At 37.5% G+C, this 20,656-nt stretch overlaps 2 protein-coding genes across 6 annotated transcripts in view; both read left to right on the top strand.

Annotated features, from left to right (window-relative positions):
- LOC128026920 (nuclear factor 7, ovary) lies at positions 1-11,156 on the top strand. 2 transcript variants are annotated; one of them, XM_052614194.1, is made up of 8 exons: positions 1-281; positions 476-622; positions 1,399-1,700; positions 4,225-4,320; positions 4,407-4,640; positions 7,152-7,171; positions 7,479-7,585; positions 10,125-11,156. In XM_052614194.1, the coding sequence occupies exons 3-8, from the start codon at positions 1,428-1,430 to the stop codon at positions 10,685-10,687; spliced, it is 1,293 nt and encodes a 430-aa protein (XP_052470154.1). In that variant the 5' UTR covers positions 1-281; positions 476-622; positions 1,399-1,427; the 3' UTR covers positions 10,688-11,156. The 2 variants fall into 2 exon arrangements, with proteins under 2 accessions (XP_052470154.1, XP_052470153.1); XM_052614193.1 differs by lacking the exon at positions 1-281 and having other exon boundaries at positions 307-622.
- Positions 11,157-17,647: 6,491 nt separating this feature from the next.
- Positions 17,648-20,656, top strand: part of LOC128026919 (vascular endothelial growth factor receptor 3) — a 77,056-nt gene continuing 74,047 nt past the window's right edge. For 2 of the 4 annotated variants that reach the window (XM_052614192.1, XM_052614190.1), the window contains exon 1: positions 17,650-17,940. In XM_052614192.1, coding sequence (XP_052470152.1) covers positions 17,883-17,940 — 58 coding nt within the window. In that variant the 5' untranslated portion in view covers positions 17,650-17,882. Of the gene's footprint in view, positions 17,941-20,656 lie in introns of all 4 variants that reach the window. The other 2 variants (XM_052614191.1, XM_052614189.1) reach the window with 2 other exon arrangements.

Here is a 20,656-nt window from a genome sequence, read left to right as displayed (position 1 = left end):
TGAAAAATACTAATCCTGAGAACAAAGGTCAACTTTTAAATAGAGTAGCCTATTCAGTTTTGCTTTTATTGTGTTCTTTTTATGTAACAGCTATTAGAAAAATATGGCAATATTGAAATTTTAGATTTGAAGACAGAATTCAGAAACATGATTTAGGTTTAGGTTTTTAAAATAGATATTTGAAACCCAAAACAACTGCTGGAAAAACAAGCTTTGTTGGACTTTTGACTCAAAATCTAGTCAGTTATTGACAGATCTTGTGACTTCTCCATGATACATAGGTTATCTGACATAAGACATAAGGGATTTCAGAATAAAATTATTACTATTAGGTTTATTATTATCATTACTATTAGGCGAATGCGCAAAAAATGCAACTTTTACCCCCCAACAGATGATATACTTTTCAGTGTTTGTAACGTTATTTGTTGAACATGCTTTCTGTTTATTGTTCCTGTTCCATCGTGTATTTTAGAAGGAACGCATTGTGCTGAATCAGTCAAAATGAAAGTTAAGCGCTTTTCACACACTGAAGAACTTTTAGTGTAACCTGGCAGGAATATAGAGTAACGTTATTTCCCTGTCTCTCTGGGTCTGAGCCAACCAAACCAATTCAAAAAGGGTAAGTTATATTGTTTATTTATTAAATAACAGTACATAGGTTTAATCGATGCATTTTTATTCTCGGCGTAATTCGTGTTGTTGTGTTTAGCCGTTAGCTAACTCACAGCAGGCTAAAGTTGACCCCACACTCATCGAGCGTAGCTGAATTTAACAATAAGATGTGGTTTGTTTTAATAAAATATATTATATAATGATATTATACAATTAAAAATGTAATGGCTGCTGTGAAAGTCGGCTACAATTCTCGATGAATCGTCAAAGGAATGCATTGTTTTGTTTAGGAAGCAAAGTAACGTTAACTATAGTTAACGTAGACGGTTCAGAATAGAACAACAACAAAGAGGAATACTAACAACTTTATATTTTCTGCCTTAATACGTTAGTTACTACAGTAAAAACGTTGACTGTCGTCAAACATTATTGGACATGGCTTCGTTTTCAGATGTGTAATGTAACGTAAATTAATAAGATTTCTTGCCTTAGTGCTTTATGGTGCCTTAAAAGTACAACACATGGATATGACAGAACCATTGTTTGTTAGTGTGTGTTAGAATTCACATGCTATTTAGAATCTGAACCCATCACATCAAAAATAAGAAATTAACTATTTTGACAAATTATGGTAACCTTTGTACGTTTTTGTAAAAATCATCAGCATCTTAGTATCATCTTTATATGCAAACGGATCTTACTTTTAGGGCATTTAAGGTCATAGTACTGACTAGTAAAAATGATGATCACTTTTTATTTCCATTTTTACATGAACTTTGCCAGAAGTGAAACAAACAGTAAATCTGCTCCATATGGCGACCAGCAAGAGTAAGATGAGTCTCAGAGAAGATCTGACATGTGCCATCTGCTTTGAGCTCTTCAAAGACCCTGTGATGCTGGGCTGCATGCACCACTTCTGCAGGAGATGCATCGTGTCGTACTGGAAGACGGTCAGGGGTCCTGTGTCCTGTCCTCAGTGCAGACAGGAGTTTCCCAATAAATGCTTCCAGACCAACTACCTAGTATCTGGCCTTGTGGAGAAGGTCAGGGCCAGCTCCACATCTGCATCTGTCAAGTATTTGGAGGTGAGTTGTCTTTTAACAGTCAGGAAAAGGCAAATCTGTAGCTTAGTATCTTGTTTAAAACCAAGGGTCTCATGAGCAGTGTGAACATCCGTCTTTCAATTCCAAGTTGTTTATCTTTCCCTGCATCAGGAGAAGTACAGAAGAGAGCATGTGAGCAGTGTCAGCATTAAATGACAAGTTCTGTTTTTCGTTAAATGTTACTTGAAAATATCCTTCCTCATTTTTCCAGTTAGAGGTCTGTGAAGCCTTATGATTTAACCTTAGTCAGGTGGCTTGAAAATTTCCAAAACACCATAAATGGATTTTGTTTTATCTGATACTGGTCTTTGGTTTATTTAAAAAAAAATCATGTTATTTATAATATGCCATTTCATAATAAAATTTTAAACTGAATGTTTTATACCACCCTAAGCAATGTGGTTTACATTCAATATTAACATGAGTTTACCTGTTTGTTGGTTGTTTATGTTTTATGAGATTTCTATAAGCATAAAATCTGGATCATCGCCCACTTAGACAGGAAGATGACAACCACAGTTCATCTTTGTGTCCTCATGCCATTAATCTGAATTAGCTGTACAGCAGTGTCAGGCCAGTTTATGACCTGCTGTAGAAAACACAGAAATAGTGGAAATTTGAAGTTTCTGTCCTGTCAAGATTATTGTATAATATACTAATCGTTACAGTGATTATTAGGCTGTATCAGTCATGTGCTAACTAACAATAAACAGATTTTGAAAATGACGCTCACTGAGTTACAGGAAACAAACTAATGTTTATATATACTTTATTAATTTATATTTAGATATACATTGTTGATCCCACAAGGGAAATTGTAATAGCACAGCATCTTAAAAATAAACTTGAAATTAAATTAAAAGAAAACTAGAGCTCTGCAACAAACACTTATCATTAAAATGTACAAGAAAATAAAACAACAGAAATATTCCTAAAGTGGTTTTTATGAAAAGTAAAATTAAGTTAAAATTATGATAGGTTGACCTGCTCATGTTTTTTTCACTTGGTCTTGAACTGTATCTCACATAAACAAATCTTGGTATCACTAATTACCTCCTAATATTATACGTGTATGATATGATTCATTACCTCACAATGAATCAAAATGGAATCATAATCGAAGTTGCAACAAACAAAAAAACAAACAGGAAAGACCAAGCATTTTAAACATTTCACTTCACTTCAGTCAACCTTATAGAAGTGTCTCTGATTAGTTTTTGTTTTTCAGACTACCCACTTATTTATTCATTTTACTTTAATAAACTGTGCTCTACAGATAAAAGGTACAATTCTTGGACATTCAATTTTTAGATGCTCTTACAAATTTTCCTCCTGTGGAAGGGCAGCCCCACCTCAACACTTAAAGGGATAGTTCACCCAAAAAATTTTTGGGTGAACTATTATTAATGACTCACCCTCATGTCGTTCCAAACCCGTAAGACCTCCATTCATCTTCTGAACACAGTTTAAGATATTTAAGTTTTAGTCTGAGAGCTCTCAGTCCCTCCATTGAAGCTGTGTGTACGGTATACTGTCCATGTCCAGAAAGGTAAGAGAAACATCATCAAAGTAGTTCATGTGACATCAGAGGGTCCGTTAGAATTTGTTGAAGCATCGAAAATACATTTTGGTCCAAACCTCATTCAGCATTGTCTTCTCTTCCAGGTCTGTCGTGAGTGCGACTGCAGTGACAGCTGACGTACAGCGCTGCTGACGTGTTATCTTTGTTACTGGGTGCGCCAGAAAACATGTCAGCAGCGGCCTACGTCAACAGCACCATGAATGCGCTCACAACAGACCTGGAAGAGAAGACAATGCTGAATAAAGTAGTAATTTTTGTTATTTTTGGACCAAAATGTATTTTCAATGTTATGTTATGGATATGTTAACATAACACATTAAGAGTTAGCTACACAAATAGCATAAAGAACATACTCGGGAGGCTGAATAGGCTAAAATTAACGTAACAAGCCAGAGAGTCCAACAGTTACCGGTAACGTTAAGCAAGTTCACCAAGCTCCCGTGATCTTATTCCACTTCACTGAATTCCTGAATGACTGAATTTTCAGTGGTATGCTACAGGAGCACTGAGCAGCATAGAGCGCCCTCTCGTGGCTGAGGACGGTAATGTTTCCTCTTGGTTCATTTCTCTTGGTTCATGTCAAATTAATTTTGATAAATAAGTCAAACCTGACTATAAGTCGCAGGACCAGCCAAACTATGAAAAAAAGTATGACTTATAGTCCGGAAAATACGGTAAACACTATGTATGGATTTGTCCAATGAATTTCGATGGAAGCAATAAGTGTACATGTAAATGCACCTATTGTTAACACTGGCTCTTGGAATTTTTATGAAGCATGTTAAAAAAAAAATATTTAAAAAGAAAAATTTGGTTTTGGAAATTACTTCCTATTTGTCAGAAAATGGACTGTGCTGACTAAAACATAAAAATACTGTTTAGATTTTTTTAAATACTTTGTGTTTTCCATTTGCTCATTTCTAGAAGCAAATAAAGGACTGTCTAGATTCACAAGTCTCCATGAAAGAGGCCTATGTCACTATGATCCGGGAAGACAAAGACAAGATGGAGAAAATAAAAGTGGGTCTACCTTTTAAAAGAGAAAGGTCACAATGTGACACTTCCTGCAAAACAGAATCACACAACTCTCCCTTTCCTATCCGCAGAAAATGGGGGATGAGGTGCAGGGGCGAGTGCACAGCGACTTCCAGGCTCTGCATCACTTCCTGCAGGTGGAGGAGGAAGCCATGTTGGAGCAGATGAAGAGGGAGCAGAAGGAAATGCTGCAGAGGGTGGAGCGACATCTAGAGGCCCTACAGGTGGCCACCAGAGACGTGGAGCAGAACATCAACATGCTCCGACAGACTGCCAGCAGCACAGACCAACCTTTACTTGTAGAGGTGATTATAACCACTGTTTGCATTTGTAATGCTTTTGCTGCATATCCATTTTGTCATAGAACTAATATTTGGAATATTAATGTCATATAAACACAAGAATCTAGAGCGCTGGGGCCCGTTCTTCGTACGTTGCTTATTACATCCGAGATCAAATGACACATCCAAGATGATATCATCGTGCTAATCATGATCCGGCTAATTGGGTTCTTCGAACACACCTGTTGTGTATGATTAGTATCGCTGGATTGAGTTATCTGAGATAATTTAAAACGACACCTGACGAAAAACGTGACAAATTTCTGGACTTTTATAAGGAAACAGCCAAGCAAACAAAACTACATAAATGTTATAATAGATACATGAAACAGATAATAGATACAGTGGGGATCGAAAGTTTGGGCACCCCTTGCAGAATCTGTGAAAATAGGAGTAATTTTCAAAAAATAAGAGAGATCATACTAAATGCATGTTATTTTGTATTTAGTACTGTCCTGAGTAGGATATTGTACATAAAAGATATTAACATTTAGTCCACAAGACAAAAAAATTGCTGAAATTATTAAAATAACCTCACTCAAAAGTTTGGGAACCCTTGGTTCTTAGTACTGTGTTCTGTTACCTGATGATCCTCGACTGTCTTTCTGTTTTGTGATGGTTGTGCATGAGTCCCTTGTTTGTTCTGAACAGTTAAGCTGAGCAGCGTTCTTCAGAAAAATCTTTAAGCTCCTGCAGATTCTTCAGTTTTCCAGCGTCTTTGCATATTTGAACCCTTTCCAGCAGTGACTGTATGATTTTGAGATACATCTTTTCAGACTGAGGACATTTGAGACACTCAAACACAACTATTTAAAAAGATTCAAACATTCACTGATGCTCCAGAAGGAAACAAGATGCATTAAGAGCTGGGGGGTGAATACTTTTGGAATTTGAAGATCAAGGTAAATTGTACTTAATTTGTGTACCGGGAAACATAAAAAGTATCTTCTGTTGCTTACGAAGTGCAGAACTAAATGGAAAAAAATATATATTTCAACAAAATAAGAAAAATTTGGCCATCTTCATCGTGTTCAAAAGTTTTCACCCCCCAGTTCTTAATGCATCTTGTTTCCTTCTGGAGCATCAGTGAATGTTTGAATCTTTTTAAATGGTTGTGTTTGAGTCCCTCAAATGTCCTCAGTGTGAAAAGATGCATCTCAAAATCATACAGTCACTGCTGGAAAGGGTTTAAAATATGCAAAGATGTTGGAAAACTGAAGAATCTGCAGGAGCTTAAAGATGTTTCTGAAGAACGCTGCTCAGTTTAACTGTTCAGAACAAACAAGGGACTCATGCACAACCATCACAAAACAGAAAGACAGTCGAGGATCATCAGGTAACAGAACACAGTACTAAGAACCAAGGGTTCCCAAACTTTTGAGTGAGGTTATTTTAATAATTTCAGCAATTTTTTTGTCTTGTGGACTAAATGTTAATATCTTTTATGTACAATATCTTACTCAGGACAGTACTAAATAAAAAATAACATGCATTTAGTATGATCTCTCTTATTTTTTGAAAATTACTCATATTTTCACAGATTCTTCAAGGGGTGCCCAAACTTTTGATCCCCACTGTACATGTTTTTATTTTATTATAATTTTTTTCATGATTCCCAATTATTTAGATTCACAATTTATAATAGTTTTGCAGTCTTTACATTTTTATTTCAATGTAGAAATTATCTATTTATTTCATTTTATATTTGGACAGATTTGTTACGTGACAGCATTAATGAAAGTTTCTAAAGGGTCAATATCATGACATCTGCATCTCCTGCACTCCATCAAGCCACTCTTATAATAGCAGTCATCACTCAAAATAATGCATGACTCTATTATCTGTATAGCATGTGTGTAAGACTCTAATACAATTATGAAGTAATAATATATTTCAGTGAGTAAAACTGGCTGTGTCTATAGTAGGCTGTTATGGATTACACAGCATTTTTATATTATTTTTAAATAATTTTTTTAATGATTATTATTTTAAATTATTGTCCCTGGATCAGTACGATTCTCTTGTAATAAAGTAGCGGTGGTAGCAGACATATTTTGAGTATCAGTTCTGGTTGAAAAGAAATGATCTAATCCTGTTTACATGAAATAAGCTGCTCCCGAGCCGGTTTAAGCTTACGGACCTGTTGCTATGACAGCAGCTCCGGGATGAGCTTCGAAGAACCAAATGATCCAAGATCACGCCAAATCGTCAACAATCAAATCCAGCTAACTGAGTTAGCGACGTACGAAGAATGGGCCCCTGGTTGTCAGAATGAGTTATTAGTGATGTGTAGCTACAGCCAGAGCCTCATATATATTTCACACAATAGCCAAACTGAAGAAAAATCAATTCTACAGTGATTTGAACATGTGCTGTTAATTATCAGACAGATGATTTGCTTCCGCTGTGTTCTTTCTAGCTTCTGTGGTTGAGTCAGCAAAATAACCTTTTCTATTCCATTTCCTTCCTCCGCAGCTTCCAGAATTGAATTCCAAGTAAGTAGCAATTAAAAAGCTATCATTATTATTATTATTTACCACTGTATATATATCTAATAATGTTCCTTGTACGACTCTTTAACTGTAGTCTGTACCACTAAAGTTTCACAGTTTTTGGTACCAGTTTCGGTACCATAGTACAGACTATTGGAACTATTTAACTATTATACTCCAATATCTGATAATAAAAAATGCTAAACTCAGTGTGTTAGTTATTAATGATAAATAAAAGACCATTTGTACTTATCTCTATGAAACATTTAATATCTTTATTATTAAAATCTTGACGTCTTCATGATTCCAGATCTCCTCTGCAAGAGCTGAATATCAACCTGAATACTCTCAGAAGCAAACACATTGCTCCTCTTCAATACACTATATGGCGAAAAATGTTTCACCATCTGAACCCAGGTAATTTGTCCGTTACACTTTGCCTTGGTACTTCATCTACTACACACCATATATTTAATTAGTGGTCACTATATGATTTTTAATATTTGTATTTGTAATTTTTGTTTTAAAAAAGCAATATAGTCAATAAAAAAAAGGCAATATAGGAGGTATTGAAGTAGAGAAATAGCTCAAAGTATTGTTTTTCCATTGTAACAGATGGTTTTCTCTGCCTGTATGAATAGCCCCCCTTGGGGCAGCAAAGAATTCAGTGATTTGTCGAATGGCAGAGCAGGCTCATGTTAGACCGTGATTCGGATGTCAGTTTTAGCAGCCTTTACAAATTGTAGTTTACATAAAAATGTAGCGTTACACCCTTATCAGGAAATGGCGAAAAAACTGCAGTCGTCTGTTCTACTGATTTCATTGTATTTCACTTCCATGTTACTCTGTCCGTCAGAGTTTTAAAACTTGCACATCAACACATCAATAAAAACACTGTTACTGTTGTGTTTCATACTGTCTAGCACGTCTTAATAGCACACATATCTGTTTTCCAGTTCCACTGGTTCATTTCATTAAAGTTGGATTTGAGGCTTTTAGTCATTATCTGTTAGGTTTTAAGACATATCACAAAAATGAAAGGTTATTGGCTATTAAAAAAGCCAAAAGTTCTTTGATATGTCTCCATACAGGTGCTGGTCATATAATTAGAATATAATCAAAAAGTTGGTTTATTTCACAAATTCCATTCAAGAAGTGAAACTTGTATATTATATTAATTCATTACACAAAGGCTGATGTATTTTAAATGTTTATTTCTTTTAATTTTGATGATTATAACTGACAACAAAGGAAAATCCCAAATTCAGTATCTCAGAAAATATGAATATTACTTAAGACCAATACAAAGAAAGGATTTTTTAGAAATCTTGGGCAACTGAAAAGTATGAACATGAAAAGTATGAGCATGTACAGCACTCAATACTTAGTTGGGGCTCATTTTGCCTGAATTACTGCAGCAATGCGGCGTGGCATGGAGTCGATCAGTCTGTGGCACTGCTCAGGTGTTATGAGACCAGGTTACTCTGATAGTGGCCTTCAGCTCTTCTGCATTGCTGGGTCTGGCATATCACATCTTCCTCTTCACAATACCCCATAGATTTTCTAGTAGCTTTGGCACTGTGTGCAGGGGCCAAGTCCTGTTGGAAAATGAAATCTGCATCTCCATAAAGTTGGTCAGCAGCAGGAAGCATGAAGTGCTCTAAAACTTCCTGGTATACAGCTGCGTTGACCTTTGACCTCAGAAAACACAGTGGACCAACACCGGCAGATGATATGGCACCCCAAACCATCACTGACTGTGGAAACTTTACACTAGACCTCAAGCAACGTGGATTGTGTGTCTCTCCTCTCTTCCTCCAGACTCTGGGACCCTGATTTCCAAAGGAAATGCAAAATTTACTTTCATTAGAGAACATAACTTTGGATCACTCAGCAGCAGTCCAGTCCTTTTTGTCTTCAGATGCTTCTGACGCTGTCTGTTGTTCAAGACTTGGCTTGACACAAGGAATGCGAAGCTGAAACCCATGTCTTGCATACGTCTGTGCTGCAGCTGCAGTCCACTCTTTGTAAGTTTCACCCACATTTTTGAATGGGTTTTGTTTCACAATCCTCTCCAGGGTGCGGTAATCCTTATTGCTTGTACACCATATCTTTTGCTTCCCTTCGCCTTTCTGTTAATGTGCTTGGACACGGAGCTCTATGAACAGCCAGCATGTTTGCAATGACCTTTTGTGTCTTGCCCTCCTTGTGCAAGGTGTCAATGGTCATCTTTTGGACAACTGTCAAGTCAGCAGTCTTCCCCATGATTGTGTAGCCTACAGAACTAGACTGAGAGAGCATTTAAAGACCTTTGCAGATGTTTTGAGTTAATTAGCTGATTAGAGCGTGGCACCAGGTGTCTTCAATATTGAACTTTTTCACGATATTCAAATTTTCTGAGATACTGAATTTGGGATTTTCCTTAGTTGTCAGTTATAATAATCAAATTAAAATAAATAAACATTTGAAATATATCAGTCTGTGTGTAATGAATGAATATAATATACAAGTTTCACTTTTTGAATGGAATTAAATAAATCAACTTTTTGATGATATTCTAATTATATGTCCAGCACCTGTACAATATGATGCTCAAATTTCAGTAAGAATTATGTCTTCAGTTATTCCATGCATAAAAAAGTTGGAGTTCATTGAATTGGGCATGATAACTAGTGACTTGTGGTTCAGTTAAAAAAAAATGAAGAATCCCTACAGTCAATTCAGTGAGTGAGTGGTCAGACAGATTTTAAAAAACAATAAATCAAGACTGAGTTGTGAGTTCTTTTGACTGGTTCATTAAAAAGATTGGGCTCTAAACTAAACTAAATTGCTGTCACACATTGATTTCTCGCACAAGCAGAACAAAGCAGAATAATGTATCTGAAAATCATGGAAAAACCCTTCCATCGATTCCAGTCAATTCAGTTTATGATATTTATGAATCTTTTATTCCCAGGCCCAGCACCACTGATATTTGATGAGGACACTGCTCATCCCAGTCTACAGCTTTCCAGGAACAAAACCCAAGTCATTGAGAGTGAAAAAATGACCAGTTACACGTGTCATGCCAAACGCTTTCTTCAGTGTGTCAACATTCTTGCAACAGAAGGCTTCCAGTCAGGCAGGCATTACTGGGAGGTGGATGTAAGTAACAATCCTAGATGGGACCTGGGTGTTGCTCTGGAATCAGTCAATCGCCAGGTCCGAGTCAAACTGTGCCCTGAGAATGGATACTGGACCCTCCGGCTGCGCAATGGCAGCCAGTACTCGGCCGGCACGCAGCCCTGGACGCCCCTGACTGTGATGACCCCACCTAGCAGGATTGGGGTTTTCCTGGATTTTGAGGAAAGGAAAGTGTCTTTTTATAATGCAGATACAATGGTGCTGCTGTGTTCCTTCTCCAATGGCCCAAGAGGAAAAGTGTTCCCCTTTTTCAGCACATGCCTCAGAGAACGCGGTCAGAAAGCCCAAGCCATCCGCATCCTCCACTTCCCCTTCGAACGTCCATCAGCGATGTAAAACCAAACTTGTTGAGACTCTAGGAACTTAAACTATGTTCTTGAGTGTTCAAGCTGTAAACGGCCCATGATTTTCAGAGGTTTTCCATATTTAACATTTGCCATCACTTTTGATGTGTTAGAGCCGTGCAGCTCGCATGACGCTAATCAATCATGAAGTTAATTTATTTTGTTTATTTTTCATCAAACAGACCACAGACCACATAAAATGTTTAATAGATTTTTATACCAGATGTGTGATGATCACAGAGATCTTTTTATTTTACAAAGGATAATCAATATTGATGTCAGCAAGACAGTGCTATGTTACGCTCCGCTAAACTTTTTTTTTTTTCTTCATGTGATTCTGACAAAATTACAACAGCATTCTTTGATATTTATATTGCACACTATTCTTATCTTCATTGCCTTCATACATATGTAAAGTAATTGTAGATATTACTTGGAAATAAATAAAATACTTTTCAGTGGGTTGTCTTGGTTGTTTTCACATTCATCATTGAAAAAATGAGCATGCCTCTAATTCCTGCAACATTGGTAGTCAGTTTTCGTTTTCTCTATAGTCAATAAATGTGATTGTGCATTAGTATGTGCCAGGGCAGGAAGATGTTTAGTTTTGATTTACGTCTAGCTCTTCCTTCCTCTCAAATGGACAACAACAAGCACCCTGTTCTTTTATATATGTGAAATTTTACTTTGAGATGAATGCATATGACTTACACAGCATTTAAAATGTGTATACCACAAAACAGCATATATGCTTAATTACATCTCATATTTCAGTTTAAAGGGTAAACAAAATTCTGTTAGTTTATAAAGTTCAACTTTCCAGGGGGTAGGCATCCCGAATGCTGAAGACAGCAAGGTTGGGGCTGCCATTATCTGTCTGAGCAGGCAAGTGCATCAGCATCCTCTTTCCTCCTGCCTCCTGCAAGGGGTCACACAAACAGAATAAGAGTCCGGGTGCCCTCAGACTACATTATTGCAACCTTGGGACTAGGGTTTAGGAGTGTTTTGGCTGCTGGAAATAAGAGTCGATGCTCAGCCCTCCTCCACAAGGTCAGGTTGCCTTTAAACACACAGAACATCCATGATTTAAACAGCCTATTAACATTCCAGCCTCTCGACCTTTGTCCAGTGTGTTTGACACAGGGCTGCTGCTTCAGCCTTCATTGCCTTCATTTCTAAAGTTGTTTGTCCTAATGTTTTGAAAATATCTGTGTGTATAATAAAATATAGCAAGTTTTAAACCAGGATAAATGTTGCAATATTTAACATACTAATGGCTTAGGTTCAAATACAACCTCTATCCTCACAACATTATCATGGGTTACTGAAAGTTTAATTTTCATTAGTCCAGAAAGTGTCTCACAAAAGAAGAAAAGTGCAAAGAAAGCATTTAGCATTAAAAGAATTGTCAAGAATTTACTTGTTTTCTAAAATACTACACTTGAACATAGTACTCATAATTGTTGCAAAATCTGCAAATGCAAGCCATTAATTTAGTTTTATCTTGTTCTTGGCAGTGTTATTAATTCCTGGCGATGAGTGACATGGTCTCCTTTCCTTCTGATGAGCGGGAGAGCGGAGTAATGTGTTTCCTGACCCCAGGATATGGAAAAAGAAATCATGGCATTTCAAGGTCTAATCCTTGAGCTGGACTCTCGAGAACACAGCAAGAGGAAGTGCTGCACCTTTCATGCTGCGTACCGGAAAAGATCAATAATAATAATAATAATAATTATAATAATAATAACAATATGACAGTACTTTTTATAGTTCGGTTTGGTAGTTTAATCTGTACAAACTACTACTAGTATAGAATAATAATGTTCAGACTTTCAGTTATTGCACTGCTACTATTATTATATATAATGTATGTTTATATATTGATTACACTCTCAGGGACACATACGTACAAATGAACAGTCTTACCTATTTATATAAACAGATAAAGATAGAGTCAGTGGTTCAGTCAACTGGTTGTACTTCAGCATACAGATTTTTATTGGACATCAGGTACACTAACAAACCTGTAACCTATATTTAATGTAGTCTGCATCATTATATTATATACTGTACATCTTGTTCATTGTTTTTAAGCAGCCTAATCAACATCAGCATTTATACATAGCTTCTATGCAGTGACAGATGGATTCATGACAAAACACTGTAGAGTTTAATGGGACACACAGATTTCTATGTCAGTAACAAACAATTCTGCTGATGGGATTATCAATAATGGAATACAATCTTTATAATATGACATTTTTCACTTTTCAGTAACTATAATTACTGGCATTAGACTTGACAGATTAAGCGAAATCGAGACACCTAGCTGCCAGACATGAATGCTTTCATTTGATTGTTTATTTTATGGCTGTTAAAAATTCAGTGAGTTCATTAGCAAGTGGCGTAGTGTTTGTACATGTGCCAGGTAACATTATGACTTCAGAATCCCACACCCCTTCATAACATTCATACTAATGAATGCTTCAAGAGCCAAATCAAACAAGAAGCATGCCTGGGAAAACACACATGCACACAATGGCAAGCCATTTGAACATTTAATCTTTAAAACATACTAGTAGCTATTTTTTAGATAGTAGAATCTATTCCATTAATTACTAGTACTCATTCATTAGATGATATTGATTAATCTTGCCAGTGCCTTAACTTCTATGAAGATCTGTAATTCAGATATCAGTTATTCAGTTTTTACATGTTGTATCTCAGGGTTTTGCACTATGTGGGAGAAGTCTGTGTGTTACGCGTCAGCACTGATTGGTTTTTTGGGCGTCTCCACTAATTGTCATCAGCAACAGCTGTCGCTCATTACTCATCCCTATATATTGGCCTTTCTAGCGTCTTGTGTTTGTGAGAGAATTGTTTCATGTACTTCGTCTGATGTTTGCTTTCTTGTGTGTTTCTGCATTGGATGTCTGTGTCTCCCCGGAACCCCGTCCACTCTTCGCATATCACCAACAGCATCATCACTTACCTTCGGCTCGCTTCCCCGCAGTTCCTGTGTCACCCTCTCCTGCTGCCAACTCATCTCCGCCATTCGGATCCTTCACTCACCTGCATCTTCCTGGACTGGGTATTCTCTTCAGCGTCATCCTTGTCTCCTCTTTATCATCGATTTCATTCAATATTGTTAACTCGCACTTGCTTCATGCCACTCCTTTCACCCAGTCGTTACAGAACGCTCTCACCAAGACATGGAAGCATCGAGCACCACTTCACTCTCAGAATTCATCCACCAGTGCATCAACCTCATGGATCAGCAGCAGGAGAGCAACGATGTTCACAATAACGACTGGGTGAAAGGAGTGGCAGGAAGCAAGTGCGAGTTAACAATATTTAATGAAATCAGTGATACAGTACATAAAGAGGAGACAAGGATGAAGCTGAAGGGAATACACAGTCCAGGAAGATGCAGGTGAGTGAAGGATCCAAATGGCGCTGGTGACACAGGTGTCCGAGCTCACCCAGCAGATCCATCATCTCACCTCTCCCGCTACGCCCACTGCACCGCCTGCAATGCCCGTCCCTCGGGAGGTCTCCCAGGACGACTTCCGGCCAGAGCCGCGACTTCCGGCACCAGAGAGTTACTCCGGTGAGGCTAACTTTTACAAGACTTTCCTTAACAAATGTTCCATGCATTTTGCATTTGCATCAACATCCATGTTGCACATCGTTCCACGCCCTCTCCGAAGAGATGAAAAGAGTATTTGATCGAGCTGCGGCCGGCAGGGAGGCCGCTCACCAACTCTCGGACCTCCGACAAGGGATATCGCCGGTGGCGGATTACTCCATCCAATTTCGCACCCTGGCGGCCGCATGCCAGTGGCACGAGGTTGCGCAGTGGGATCGATTCCTGCATGGGCTGGCCGACCGTGTTCATAAGGAGATCTACCTCCTCGAGTTGCCCCCAACACGGGTGGACGCCCGGATTAATCGCCTTGGTAAACAAACCAGTCCATCACGCCTCCACGTCTCTCCGGAACGGGGCCACTCGAGTCAAGAGAACATAGTCGGTCCCATCTACGATCACGAACCCATGCAGGTGGGTAGAGCTAGACTTTCCTGAAAGGAGAGAGAGAGGCGGAGGTCCCAAGGACTATGTTTGTATTGCGGTGGCTTGGATCATTCCCTCCATTCATGCCTAGTAAAAGAGCCAGCCCGGTAGTAAGTTTGAGGCTACTATCGGGTGGGATCTCCGCCGGGAAGTCCTCCACTACATCTTCGAATCTCCTACCGGAAAAACTACGGTGGGAGAACCACACTCACGACTGTCCTGCCCTTCTGGACTCTGGGGCCGAAGGTAATTTCATTGACTCTCTTCTTGCACGTCACCTGAACCTTCCTGTCCTTCCCATGTCTCATCCCATCCATGTCAACCACATCGAAACCATATCCTTTTACCTCATGGACTCTCCTGTCGCTCCCATTGTTTTAGGTCACCCCTGGTTGGTCAAACATAAGTGGATTGGGGTTCCAACACAGTCACTTTGTGGAGTGAAAGTTGTCATTGTCGTTGAAAGAGTCTTGTCTGGTTTCTGTGTGTCCTGTTGTCAAGTCAAGTCACCTTTATTTATATAGCGCATTAAACAAAATACATTGCGTCAAAGCAACTGAACAACATTCATTAGGAAAACAGTGTGTCAATAATGCAAAATGATAGTTAAAGGCAGTTCATCATTGAATTCAGTGATGTCATCTCTGTTCAGTTAAATAGTGTCTGTGCATTTATTTGCAATCAAGTCAACGATATCACTGTAGATGAAGTGACCCCAACTAAGCAAGCCAGAGGCAACAGCGACAAGGAACCAAAACTCCATCGGTGACAGAATGGAGAAAAAAACCATGGGAGAAACCAGGCTCAGCTGGGGGGCCAGTTCTCCTCTGACCAGACAAAACCAGTAATTCCAGGCTGCAGCAAAGTCAGTTTGTGCAGCAGAATCATCTGTTTCCTGTGGTCTTGTCCTGGTGGTCCTCTGAGACAAGGTCTTTACAGGGAATCTGTATCTGGGGCACTAGATGTCCTGGTCTCCGCTGTCTTTCAGGGCAGTAGAGGTCCTTACTGGATCTGGTGGCTACGGTGACCTCAGACTAATAGAGAAAGAGACAAATATTAGCGTAGATGCCTTTCTTCTAATGATGTAGCAAGTACATAGGGTGTTAATGGAAGTGTTTCCGGTTCCGGTTTACCTAATTAATGCAGCCTAAAAATCCTTTAACAGATTTGGATATTAAAAGCATATTAGTATGTTATGTGTAAGCCAGGTTAAAGAGATGGGTCTTTAATCTAGATTTAAACTGCAAGAGTGTGTCTGCCTCCCGAACAATGTTAGGTAGGTTATTCCAGAGTTTAGGTGCCAAATAGGAAAAGGATCTGCCACCCGCAGTTGATTTTGATATACTAGGTATTATCAAATTGCCTGAGTTTTGAGAATGTAGAGGACGTAGAGGATTATAATGTTAAAGGAGTTCATTCAAATACTGAGGTGCTAAACCATTTAGGGCTTTATAATTAATAAGCAATATTTTAAAATCTATACAATGTTTGATAGGGAGCCAGTGCAGTGTGGACAGGACCGGGCTAATATGGTCATACTTCCTGGTTCTAGTACGAACTCTTGCTGCTGCATTTTGGACTAGCTGTAGTTTGTTTACTAAGTGTGCAGAACAACCACTATCAGAGTGCCTGCTGCATGTAGTAAAATGAAAATCCCAACAACTACATGCATTCGGTTTGTTTCTACCATTTATTAGTAATGATTTACACAGTTTGTTTACTACTTACTATTTACCTGAGCATTCAGCATTGTGCAATATAGCACACAGAAGGTGAGGGACATTTTTTGGGGGAAAGAAGTGCTGCATTTTATTATTTTCATGAAATGACGTCATAATATGCAAATTAGATGGGAAAGTCTCTATCTTTTATAAATTTTAAGATATAGCCTTTTGAAATTAAGATATCAAAATTGAAGGTTTTAGGAAAAAACCTCTGGAGCCTAAAGGGTTAAAAAGACTTTAAAAACGTATTAGTTGGCCTACCTAAAGAATAAGGACTAGTAGCACATGAATAAGAACTATAGATACTAGTCGTATCTAAACATAGACTATATTGTCTAAAAATAAGCACTAGTGGCATTAAAATAGTACATTTGACAGATTATATGTTAAAATGGCTTTCCATATGCGCACACAAATACTGACTGCATTTCTCACTTTCTGGAATTTTAGTCCATGCTGTAGGTCTGATTGCTGCCCGTGCCTGGTTATGTTTTACCACACGCCTGCTGCTTCATTTTGTTATTGTTTCAGATGGTGCCTTACTTGTCAAAAAGCTGTAATGTTTTCAAAAGAAATTTAAAACAATCCAGGCGATGCATAATTACACTGTGTAATGCCATGGGGAAAACTGGAAATTATCAGAGTAGGTTTAAATAGTCAGAAGGGATGTAAAGTCCTGTTGGACAATGTCTCATTTATTGTGATAATAACAGCTTTGTCATCATGGTCTGAATGTCTGACAAAGGACGTTATATCACAACTTAGCGTATAGAAGCAATTCACATTTGAGATGTTACCTATTCAGATCACTGCAGATATCCTACTCATGAGACCAACCATTTATATTTAGACACCCTCAATCAATGTCACAAAAAAAAAAAAAAAAAAAAAAAACAAACAAACAAACAAACAAAAAAAAACAAAAAAACAACAACAGTATTTTAAGACTTAGCAGTGGTATAATGCTGTCAGCACATGTCCACTATAGAGTACACAAATGTACTGCTGGTCCTTTGATATGTGCCATGTGCAAATGTATTGTCAGTTTTAAACTTTAAAGCACAGGGTCCAGACACTTTATGTGACACTTCAGACTGGGGGAGCAATAGTATTATCACTGAGGAGGACACGGGCGTTTGGGAACGAAAAGCGGCAGATGAGTGAGTCAGAGGAAAAGGAAATGATTGTAAATCCATTCAGAACTTCAGGATTCTCATTTCAACAGGAAAAGAGCGTTTTATTCCAGTCGTCCTGTGGCACATCCTCTTTCAGAGACGCTTCTTTGGGATTCACCTGAATCTGAGGTGCTTCTGTTCGCTTTATTAAATTACATCAGAAAACACGCGGGTTTGCTAGAATATCTAAAACCCCGGAGGACTGGAAATCTGGAAATGAAGAGAGATTTTACGTTTTTCTGTAGGATTTGGATTGGGATTGCCTTCTTCTCAGGTGAGAACGCATTTTTGTAAACACTTCGAGCAATTCGAAATCTGTCGTTTTAATAGAACGCAGAAAAATGTGAACGCTCGCATTTATAAAAACGCAGAGAATGTAGAACGTTCACATTATGATTAACGAAGCTGTCAAACTTATAGCGCGCGAAAAGTTCCTTTTAAAGTGACGGTTTCAATTTTGTGGCGTTCTAATCGGTAAAAACTAAGTTTACAAACAGGTTTGTCTAAGTACTTGTTAACATATGTTCATGAACTCTTTTTTATTATAGTCCATTATCTTTATTAAAATATTCTCTTTATTTAAAACTCTTATTAATGCCAATTATAATCAAATGACACAAATACAAATGTACTCAGTAATTTGTATAATTCAAGCATTGACAATTCAATCAATCACATTTTTAATGGTTATACATTGTTACTTTAGTGCAATCTTTATTTCTTAATTGAGCATAAATAGTAGGCTATGCATATTTCATTACAGTTCCAATGCAATTGCTTCTCATGTTCACTTAGACAATCTTTGCAGTGTCTGCAGTTTTGATACAATTTTTATTGTTGAAAGTATATGATATATATATATATATATATATATATATATATATATATATATATATATATATATATATATATATATATATATATATATAAATAGAGGGAGTTTTCTTTATTCTTGCCTGTTCAATTGAGGTTCTTAATTGGTCTTGATGAGTTTATTCCATTAGTTTAAAGCTGCAGGCTGCTCTGCTGGTAGAAGACAACTTTAAAGGAACTTTAAAGGAGCCATACCATCAGATATTTTTTGAACTGTTACTTTTGAGCAATCATTTCTTTCTTTCTTTCTTTCTTTCTTTCTTTCTTTCTTTCTTTCTTTCTTTCTTTCTTTCTTTTTTGTGCCTTTTTGCAGATACAAGGTCATGTTTTTATTTTGAGTTTTAATCTTCATTGGCATTTCCTGGTTATGGATATCCTCTATATTATTATTTTTTGCTGTGGTATTTCTTATGTACACAGTTTTATTCCAGCAGAACACCTCTGAAACCAGACCCTCCAGTCAGGGGGTAAGGTATCAGCCAATCATAATAGTGAGCTGTTTGAGACAACAAAAACTGGCTATTCTTTGCACAGGTCCCAAAGATCTGTGTTTCATGGCAGTGGTACATGAGAAGTTACTTTGCTGTGAATCCCCAATAAAGCAATAAGAAGCCTCAGTGAGTGCTGGTGTCATGTAGTCAGGGATGGGCAGTATTTGAAATACATGTATTTGAAATATTATTTTGTATTTTGTATTTAAATACCTTTGGAAAAAGTCAAATATATTTTAAATTTAAATACATTTAATACATGTTTTTAGTATTTTTGTATACTTGTTAATACAGGAAATCAGCAGTCTAATAAAGAGGTTGATTGGCATAAAGTATTTTATTTATTTTGAAATTACAAAAATACTATAAATGTATTTAAATATTAAATAGTATTTTGTATTTCAAATAAATGTATTTGAAATGCTGCCCATCCCTGCATTTAGTGAGATCAGAAAGGTGGAAAAACTAATTCCTTCAGCATGTTGGCTGGTTACAGCACCTCGGTTGAAGACTTTAGCAGAAAGATGAGCTTTCTCTACAGCTATAAGAGCCCCACTCATAGATGTCTGCATTTAAACATTACACAAATGAAAACCATATGGCAGTTTGATGACCCTGTGTTTGACTGCTTTGTCATAACAAGTGCTGTGTCTGTGCTAAAATCCAAACTGTTAAAATCCTTATAAGCAGCATAGCTTTCCATGTTACCTGCGATTTCCTTTTTGTTGACTTCTAGAGCAAAATTGATGTAGCCTATTTTTATTAGTATCAGCTTGAGAGATTTGTTGGCTGCAACATTGACTTCAGAACAGTATCTGTAGTGTTTCATGTAATGGAAACTAATTACTTGAGTCTAGAGATTCCACTTATTAAACTCCAAACACCTGTTAGCTCTCCAGAATGTTCATAATATGAAATGTGACTGAACAGCTCTTTAAAGGTCTAATTGTAAAACCATATTCCATATTTTAGACTTTCAGCAATGTGTTTCACATTAGGTGTGCTAATTGCTAATTTTCTTTGTTGGTCATTAGTCAGTGTTTTCAAAAAAAACTATATAGAATCACTTTTGCTATTATTTAAAATATGTATTTTCCTGTTTAGGAGCTGCAGAGATTATTTCTCTTTTTCATAACTTTTTTTCATGCAATCACTTCTGTTATATCACTTACTATACAAGCAGAATATTCTGATAGACTTTCAGTCTGTTTCTTGGTTTGTGTTTAAAGGGCTTGTCGTCAGGTTATATACTGTGTTTTCATTTTATATTGAGACCCTTCTTGAGGGGCCTCAGTGGAGGAAAATCTGAAGCTTATTGGTTTAAGCACAGAGTCACCATAACTGGTGTGAGCTTCATGGCCTATGGCAATATTTCATGGTGCACTATGAGGCGTAACAAGTGTTAGGTTTCTGTGGTCAGCGATATGGCATGGTCTGCCATTGGAGGTCAGTGAGGGTTCATGGGAAAGAGGACTGCCACTATTTCCTTGGCCTCCACTGACCTATTCCATATTCACATGCTTAATCTCTGATACCCATTTCTGTGTCTGCATCATTGCATCAGCAGATTACGCTAATGATCTGGCCCACATGGAATCTGAGACAACTCTAAATATCGTGACTAAT

The sequence above is a fragment of the Carassius gibelio genome, chromosome A14 (genome assembly GCF_023724105.1).
Source record: "Carassius gibelio isolate Cgi1373 ecotype wild population from Czech Republic chromosome A14, carGib1.2-hapl.c, whole genome shotgun sequence".
Lineage (NCBI taxonomy): Eukaryota > Metazoa > Chordata > Actinopteri > Cypriniformes > Cyprinidae > Carassius > Carassius gibelio.
This window is presented reverse-complemented; position numbering and strand designations above follow the sequence as displayed.

Excerpts from the sequence above, each read along its gene's own strand:
- LOC128026920 (XM_052614194.1), top strand. The coding sequence starts at position 1,428 with ATGGCGACCAGCAAGAGTAAGATGAGTCTCAGAGAAGATCTGACATGT. Across the intron at positions 1,701-4,224 it reads CATCTGTCAAGTATTTGGAG|AAGCAAATAAAGGACTGTCT; the intron begins GTGAGTTGTCTT and ends GCTCATTTCTAG. Across the intron at positions 4,321-4,406 it reads ACAAGATGGAGAAAATAAAA|AAAATGGGGGATGAGGTGCA; the intron begins GTGGGTCTACCT and ends TCCTATCCGCAG.